At 38.7% G+C, this 8,732-nt stretch overlaps 1 protein-coding gene across 1 annotated transcript; it reads right to left on the bottom strand.

The window, feature by feature from the left end:
• Nucleotides 1-2,183: 2,183 nt before the first annotated feature.
• Nucleotides 2,184-8,281, bottom strand: slc48a1b (solute carrier family 48 member 1b). Its single transcript, XM_061220285.1, has 3 exons — nucleotides 7,882-8,281; nucleotides 5,414-5,581; nucleotides 2,184-5,209 (listed from the first exon to the last, which is right to left on the bottom strand). The coding sequence occupies exons 1-3, from the start codon at nucleotides 8,009-8,011 to the stop codon at nucleotides 5,073-5,075; spliced, it is 435 nt and encodes a 144-aa protein (XP_061076269.1). The 5' UTR covers nucleotides 8,012-8,281; the 3' UTR covers nucleotides 2,184-5,072.
• Between the last annotated feature and the right edge of the window lie 451 nt (nucleotides 8,282-8,732).

The following is an 8,732-nucleotide window of genomic DNA, read 5'->3' as shown; positions in this document are numbered from 1 at the left end:
AGGAAGAGCTCTGGATCGATTGCAACCACAAAGTCTTTGATGACTGCAGTTGAAGCTACAGAGGTACATTATTTATTCCTGTTGCTCATTGGACAAACAACCAATAGTTCAGTTATTCCTGAATTTAAGAGAACATTTTCAATTCAATGTTCAATTTCGTTATATCTTTGAGACACACATTCATGTTTGATAGTTTCACAATGACATCTGGACTGGCCAATATGTATACATTAGAATCATCTGCCTAACTGGTAGTTAATGCCATGTTTATGGGTAATGTTGCCAAAGGGTAATGTAGAGTATATAAGGAGGGAAGTAGCAGTCCATGTACTAATCCTTGTGATATTCCATATCTGACTTTATAGTGATTAGAGGACTAAGAGGACTATGCCATTCTAATACCTCAACCATGAGAGAGCATGCCCACTTAAGCCTACAAGATATTCAAGTCTGTCTATGAGCATAAGATGGTCAATGGTATCGAAGCAAATGTAGAAGTGCTGCAAGAGCAGAGTTGCTTTTTTTACATCTTTTTCCAAGATTACATTATAATACATTACATTTTAGTTAGCAGACGCTTTTATCCAAAGCGATGTTCAAAGAAAGATCATCAAGGTCAATATAACAGGCAGATCAGGTAGGGTAAGCTACAATTCACAAAGAAACTGCTGTACAGCCATGGACATCATTTCTGGTACACATGCCAAATAGGCCAAGTAAGGAATCAGGACTAACTATAGTACCTTGCAAGAAATACAAATGCAAATATAATATACATGCAAATTCATGTAAATACAAATAGAATGTTTTGAGAGATGTGCAATTCATTCATATACTTTTAGCTATGTATTCCAGCATCATTTTTTACTGCAAGTACAAAGTTTGTTCATTTGAATTAGCTAAACTTCAGCTGAGGTGTATAATTAAGGTTATGGAGTCTTCATTTTACAGAAACAACTTCCAACCCATGAGATCAAGAGGGATGATCTCCAGTTTGAGAGAGTCCAATGGAGTCAATAGTAGACAACAAGGAAAACGTGGCACCCCCAAATTTCAGCTTGTTGTGGGCTCCCCCTTGTGGAGAATCTTCAGCTTGCTAAATGTGAGAGAGTTACCGTAGTGTACAAACTATTCTTATGAGGTCTAAAAATGTTCAAAGAAGAGAATCATCATTGTCTAGATACATATTCAAATCTCACTATCACAACCTTTTTCAGTTTAAAGTTCCTGGGGGTGCATTTCACTGACAACCTCTCATGGAATCAGAACACCTCATTGTTAGTGAAGAAGGTCCATCAACGCCTGTACTTACTAAGAGGGTTAAAGAGCTGGCCTGGGTGCACTACTCCTCTCCAGGATCTATAGGTGGACCAGTCCTCTCCAGGATCTATAGGTGGACCAGTCCTCTCCAGGATCTATAGGTGGACCAGTCCTCTCCAGGATCTATAGGTGCACTACTCCTCTCCAGGATCTATAGGTGCGCCAGTCCTCTCCAGGATCTATAGGTGGACCAGTCCTCTCCAGGATCTATAGGTGGACCAGTCCTCTCCAGGATCTATAGGTGGACCAGTCCTCTCCAGGATCTATAGGTGCGCCAGTTTTCCGTCGATCATGAACATCCACGCCAAGTGGTGCATAAAAAAAGGCCCTCAGCATTAGGAAGGACCACTCTCACCCCTCTTATGGACTGTTTGAACCCTTATCTTCCCCACCCTTATCCCCACCCCCCACCCCCACCAGGTTGGCCCAGTGGTACCCTGAGGGTGCCACAATGTCCGCAATGTATTCGTAAGCACCTTTAATGTTTGCATTCACACAATTATATATTACATATTATTTAGTCTTGAACTCATAGAATAAATTAAATGTCATTGTAGATAGCAAAATGGTGAAATTAGTATACATACATTACAGTGATGAATCTCCCAACGCATACTGCAGAAAATATCTGAAGATTAGTGCTTCTCCAAGAGGATTAACATACCAAGTGCTTCTTTGCAAGGATATTCAGTCAGACCACAACATAAAAGATTACTTTATTTACATCCCTCCCACAACATTACGCACACATCTTAGCAAATGTGATATCTGAGCGAAATTCCTCAGATGTGGCATTTCAATGACAGATTTACTTCAGCACAGAGGACAGCAAGTTTCAAAATAAGACCAAAAACAAAGCTTGCAACTGCTCAAAAAGTTTTTATTTGTTTCAAAGTAACATTTTAAACAAAACATATTCCAGTCATTACTGCCATGAATATTCTTAAGTGCTCTATCAAGATGGTTGGCTTGTTGTATTATATTCCTGCTAAATGACTGTATGTATGTGTGTGTATATATGGGCAATCATGCAAATACAGGAACTTTTATGAACTTTTTCTTTTTTGTAAAATAAAAATTGAATATATTAATATATATTTAATATATTTTGTAGTGAATTTCATTTATTTATTTATTTTTTTAAACTTAAATAGACCATTTGCTTTTTTTCTTGAAATATTTCTTGAAATATACCTGTCCGATCCCAGTAGTCTCATTCCCATCAGAACAGCAACAATGCTTCTAAATAGTTTTTCCAATTTAAAGGTTACGTGGCTACCATGAAAACATGCAGTTACAGTCCAGCACGTGTTGAGGAGGACAAGGATTCCTGAATGGAAGTTTATTTTGTATTTTTTTCATTTCATTAATTATCTTAACCTGCTTATCCTGAACAGGGTCACAGGGGGGCTGGAGCCTATCCCAGCATACATTGGGCGAAAGGCAGGAATACACCCTGGACAGGTCGCCAGTCCATCACAGGGCACACACACCCTTCACGCACACACTCATACCTATGGGCAATTTAGACTCTCCAATCAGCCTAACCGGCATGTCTTTGGACTGTGAGTGGAAACCGGAGTACCTGGAGGAAACCCATGCAAACACGGGGAGAACATGCAAACTCCACACAGAGAGGCCCCGGCCAACCGGGATTCGAACCCAGCACCTCCTTGCTGTGAGGTGGCAGAGCTACCCACTGCACCGTCCATGCCGCCTATTTTTTATTTATGAATGTTTAAAAAAATGCAGTTAATGTTAACATGGTTGCAAATAAACCACTTTCATAAGTTTCCAGCACACACTGTCATAACACCATACAATGTCATTCTGGCCACAGACCTTTTTTATATTTTATTAAATATCAAATTATGATTTATGTCAATATTTGCACAACAAATACAAAAATGATGTGCTTCAAGGAATCATCTCACAAAAAAAACAAAAGAAAAAATATTTCTCAAGATGACAAATAAGATATTCTATACAGCCATCTTATCAAGTTTATATCAGACACTAAAATGTTTTATTTTTTCCTGGTAATGTTTATAAATTAAATTAGGTGTTTAATGATGTGATGGGAATTCCAGAAGATATATAATTCCTGTACAGTTCAAGCTCAGCCATTATCAGATACTGTATGCAGACAAATGTAGGATAATAAAACCAAGACTGGTTTCAATGGGTTTCATTTTGTAAAAGTTTGCATGGCCAATTATTCCCATTATAGCAGAATCGGCCATATGTACACATACATACAGTATATACTGTACATACACAAATACAAATCAAACATATTAGGCCACCCGTGGTTATTTTTAAAGAAAACTTTAGGTTTCTTGCTGGAAGGAATGTTGCCACAATGTTTACTTGCCCCGACTCATCTAAGCCTAACTTTGTCTTTCTTTGCCACATTTCTTGCAACTTTAGCGCCAACTGTAAAGGGCAAAGATATTAGGCTACCAGTGATTTTAAAGAGAACCTAAGGTAAATAAGACCAAATTTAACTACCCCGCCACCTCCATCAGACCCTTCTACCTCCCACTATACAAAATCATTGGCAATCATGAGCAATGGTTGCTATTCTGAGACAAGTTTTGTCTAAGATTATTCTTTGAAGTAAAGCTCATCCCTATGTGTTATTTTGTGTAGAAATTGAATAATTGAATAAAAGAGAATTCTTCACTACCTAAAGCTTGTTACACTATGTGGCCTCATACTTTTGTTCTACTTTCATTAAATGACAGAAAAAGGAATTCAGTACCTCCTCTATCTGTAGTATTTAAATATATTTACTGTAGGGTCACAACAACAGTGTAGGCCCAGCTCCCTCCTGTTCAAAGTAGACTGAATCACAACAAACTGCATTTCCACGCTCACATTCCTGTCCAACACCTTCATGTCACTCACATAAAAACTGAACAGTGTACCTGCTGTTACCATGTAACCATTTTATAAATCCCCCTCACGTGTCTACCTGTACTGGTTGAGCTGAAATGCAAAATTTGTGTGTACAAATAATAAAGTGCATGTGACCACAGAAACATGGTGATGCATTTTCAATGTGTAAGCAATGGGCTTGAAGGTTTTGTACTGTGAAAGCATTGCTAAGACACTCCATTCCAACTCCAGTGAAAGCCAAAAAGCCATCACCTCCCTCCCTCTGGAGGTAATCACATCACTGCAAAAGAAGGGTGATGCGGCAGCAACAGCAGAAAGGAAAACATGAAAAGGAAAAGGTGTACAGGAATATAATGACAACGGTATAGAATAAATGGCAGTATCATTAGCCAGGAATGATTCCTGAAAGTCCAATATTCCTGTTTTCCCCACTAATCAGTAGGACAAAAGTTGACATTAAGCCAAATGTTATGGAGCACACGAGGAAGCAGCACAGTTAATGATAGAAGGTGATACGCAGCTCCAAACACCCAAATCTGGGTAGTAACACTTCACTCTTCACAAGTCAGTACTTCCAGGAAATGTGGCCACTGTATATACCCTGTAGTCGTTTTTAGAAAAGCAAATCACTGAGAAAATGTCAAGAGAACGGATGTGATGCACATACAACCATATCATACATTTTCTTGTAAAAAAAAAAATCATTTAAAATATGCAGAGAACGGAGTCCTCAGCTGATCAGTAGGTCAGTGCATAACCGCAGGACACAGCGAGGGAGGCCAGCCCATATTTGCATACCCTGTCTCATCACTTTTCCCATTCACCCGGTCTGGAGCCCATAAGCGCTGTCCTCAGAAGTCGCTGAGGATGCTGATGTCGGCGAACTCCTTGCGGTATCTGTACGAGCAGAGGCCCAGCAGGAAAGACCACTTCAGCGTCATGAAGCTCCACACCCCGGACAGGTAGAAGCTCCTGGGGTCAGTCACAGCTGCAGCAGAGCACACACAATCAGGAAGTATTTTTTAAAAATTCTCAAATAAATGAGGGAACCATTCATTGTGGTTTGGACGATGTGGAATAGAAATCCCACTATAACCACAGGCCTGAACAGCTGAGAGGAATTGTCATTTCTTTTTTGTAATTGTTTAAAAAGCAGAGTGAGATTGAGTGTGAAAGAGAGTGAGAGTCTCACCTTGTCTATATGTGATGGCGAGGGAGAGGAAGATGAAGAAGGCCAGAACAGCCAACAGGGAGAAGAGGACACTGATAAACAGGAAGAAGTTGAGACCTTTCAGCCAAGTGCGCCAGTAGTCCTGAAGGTACATGATGTGTGTGATCAGGGCCCAGAGGGCCATGACACCTGTTAATACACACAAACCGCATTACTGATTATTATTATTTTATTAAAATAAAAAATAAAAAATTTTAAATCATGAAAAAAAGGTTTTTAAGGGGTCTCTGGGAAGAGCAGTCCCTGCTCAAGTGTGGAACATGGACTAAAGAAGAAAAAGCTGTTCTGGGTTTTACTTATTTTAGTTATCCTTAATACACTTAATATTCCTGCTCTGAGGTCCACATTTATCCCCTTCCTGCAGCGGCACCGTGGCGTCTTTGGGCACCTACACACCGTCATGATGAATATATTATAAAAAGTGATACTGGTTAATTTTCGGTCTGAAATCTTTCCGCTGAAAGAATGCACGGCATAACGCAAGGACTTGGAACAGTGTTCCACTGTTAAGAGTATAAACTTTCCTACTTTCACTGCAACACATCATTAATTAAAGACTGACCAATGGCTTGCACCTCCCTGTAGACGAGTTTTTGCCATTTGTCAAGGAACTGAAGAAAATACTTGAGAGGGGTTTGCAAGTACGCTTAAAATCAGTAGCAGGTAAAAATAAAGTGCCTTGCTACTTTATTTTTTAGTAATCAGTTATTAGAAACATTTCCCAGAACAATTGAGTTAAATCTCTTAATGAAACATTAAAGGTCAGATTCACAGCTGCCATGACTCAGCAAAGCCAGGACTTGTGAGGACTGCATGGCCAGTTTCCGTTTTCCATCATAATGCTTTGTCAAGACACCCTCCCCACGTTCCTCATTTCAGTGACACAGCACCCCACAAGTCTCCATTTCCAATCACACATGCAGGAACAGAGGAACTACAGTTCAAAACAAACACAACCCTGAGTCACTGCATCACAGCTGAATAGCTGTGTCATGACAACCGCCTGCCTTCTGCACTCAACACAACAACCTATCCTGCAAGATCAGGAAACCAGTCATCATTAATTACTCTCAACAGAGCTACAGTTTAACAAGCATCAGCAATACACTATGTCACATGCTTTAGCACCATGTTTGTTATAAGTGTGGAGCCCAAACTATAGAAGATGCCATGTTAATTTATAACACTAATTCATAATGTTATGTTTTAATATTAAAAAGAAAAAAGGGTTCTAGCACAACGGCCTTGTAATTGATTCATCTGTAAATATGTGCTAAATAACACTACACCTTTAATTTCCCAACTGATATCCAAGTCTTACTGGTTAATTAGACTCCTAATTTCAGCCCGCCATTAGATGCTGGTCAAAAAGAAATCCATAATTCCAGACACTTAATTTTATGTAACTATTATGTAAAATGCAGTCATTATTGTTTTCCCCAGACTCAGAAACAAGACACTCAGAAAGATAACAAAAGTTTATTTATATTCAGCTGGCAATTAAAATGAAGAGTGGAATGGCTAAAATAAGTTACCTTTTACCACTTAGATCCTCAGAGCAAAGCATTCAGATCCTGAATTCACACTATGAAAACTTCTCACACAAGTACATTTTTGTAGACATTTCACAGTTGAAATCAAACATGCTAAAGTGAATTATAATATATAAATATAGTGAGTTATATAATATATTATAAGTCACTGCATTGTTGCATGATCACAAAAGCAGTTTGTATTTTAATGGCTAAGTCAATCTGTGGTGAAACAATATTGAAAATGAAATTTCCATGGACATGAGACAACTCATGGAATGGAACACTGGTCAACACAATTCACAGGCAGACAGATTATGCATGTTCAACCTTTTTTTAACTGCTGTTATTTTATGTGAAAATGTATTTTTATTTTAGAATCGGAGTGTGAAAATTGAACTGGAAAATAAACATTAATACTAAAAAAGGATGTGTTGTATCAGTCAGGAATATGTGTAACAGCCCAGTCTAATATTCTACCAAAAAATGGCAATATAAATGCCACAAATCTTGCATATGATATCCTGGCAATTGGAAATATAGGGTCCCAATAAAGTTAATCAGGACAACCATACACATGTCATCTCAGTTCTGCAGTTAATGAATTCAAATATTTCATTTAAGCAATTATACTGGTCGTTTAATAAAAGTTTGTGCTCAATCTAGTACTAGTTTCTTGGTTACCTTGGTTGTAGTAGCCCACCACCCGTAGCAGTGGCGCGTCACTGCCTTTTTATGACCGTTTTACTATCTGATCACATATTAGATAGGCTGCTAACAATGCTTATTTAGAAAGCATTGTTAAAGAAGACTAGCTTAATTATCTTAGTAACAAAGCAGATATGTCCTTGTAAATGATAACATGTATGCATTTATAAATAAATATTTACACCGTACCCGACAAGCCTCCCATAGCCGCCGTCCATGGTTGTGTATATACGATATTCCAAACGAAAAAAGCTGAGAGTCCTACCAGTATGCCAACAGTAGCGTATCCTACACTGATGTAGGTCTTATTGAACCCCATTAGTAAAACGAATGTAGCCTACAAACAGTACTAGTTAAAAACAATAAAAATACAGCTACAATTCCGGAATTAAATAAGAACACACTGGTTGCTATGGTTAAATCGCAAGTTATCAGTAATAGTTACAGCTAAGAATAACGTTACTGGTAATGCCGACACCTCGGAATAGCTATGCTGTAGGCAAGACAGTGTGCCTATACCTCTTGGTTAAATGTAACAGATATTGCGCTACCAACTAGCAACTATGTGGCTGGTGGTGAACTGCAAGAAGAGGACAAGTCAGCTAGCAGCTGTATTGAGTCGTGACGTTAGCTATGTACATTTTAACCTCTGCATATACTTTGTTCTCCCTGGGAAATTCCCACTAACCAATAACCGGCAAGGGACCCAGCTAGCTACAGCCCGTCCTGTTCCAAAAAAGACAAAAAGCACTGGAGAGCGCTATCTGTAGCCGTGGAAGAGGCATTACTCTCCGTGAATTTCGTACTCTGAGCTGCTTGAAAAGAGTCGTTATTCAGACATTAAGTTGATTTTGCTCTTTTGTCTTCTCTGGTAATATTTTGACTAACAAGTGATGATCCAAGCGTTTTGAGATAAAGTTTTGAAGAAACAAAACTGTGGACTAGTTATTATTCTCATTTTACCACTATATCCTGAAAAGACGAAAAATCCTAGAGATGTTCTTTACAGAGTGCATATTTTAAATCAGAGATCTGGGTCA

This window comes from Conger conger, chromosome 14 (genome assembly GCF_963514075.1).
Source record: "Conger conger chromosome 14, fConCon1.1, whole genome shotgun sequence".
Classification (NCBI taxonomy): Eukaryota; Metazoa; Chordata; class Actinopteri; order Anguilliformes; family Congridae; genus Conger; species Conger conger.
Note: the sequence above shows the minus strand (reverse complement) of the source record. Positions and strands in the feature narration are given on the sequence as shown.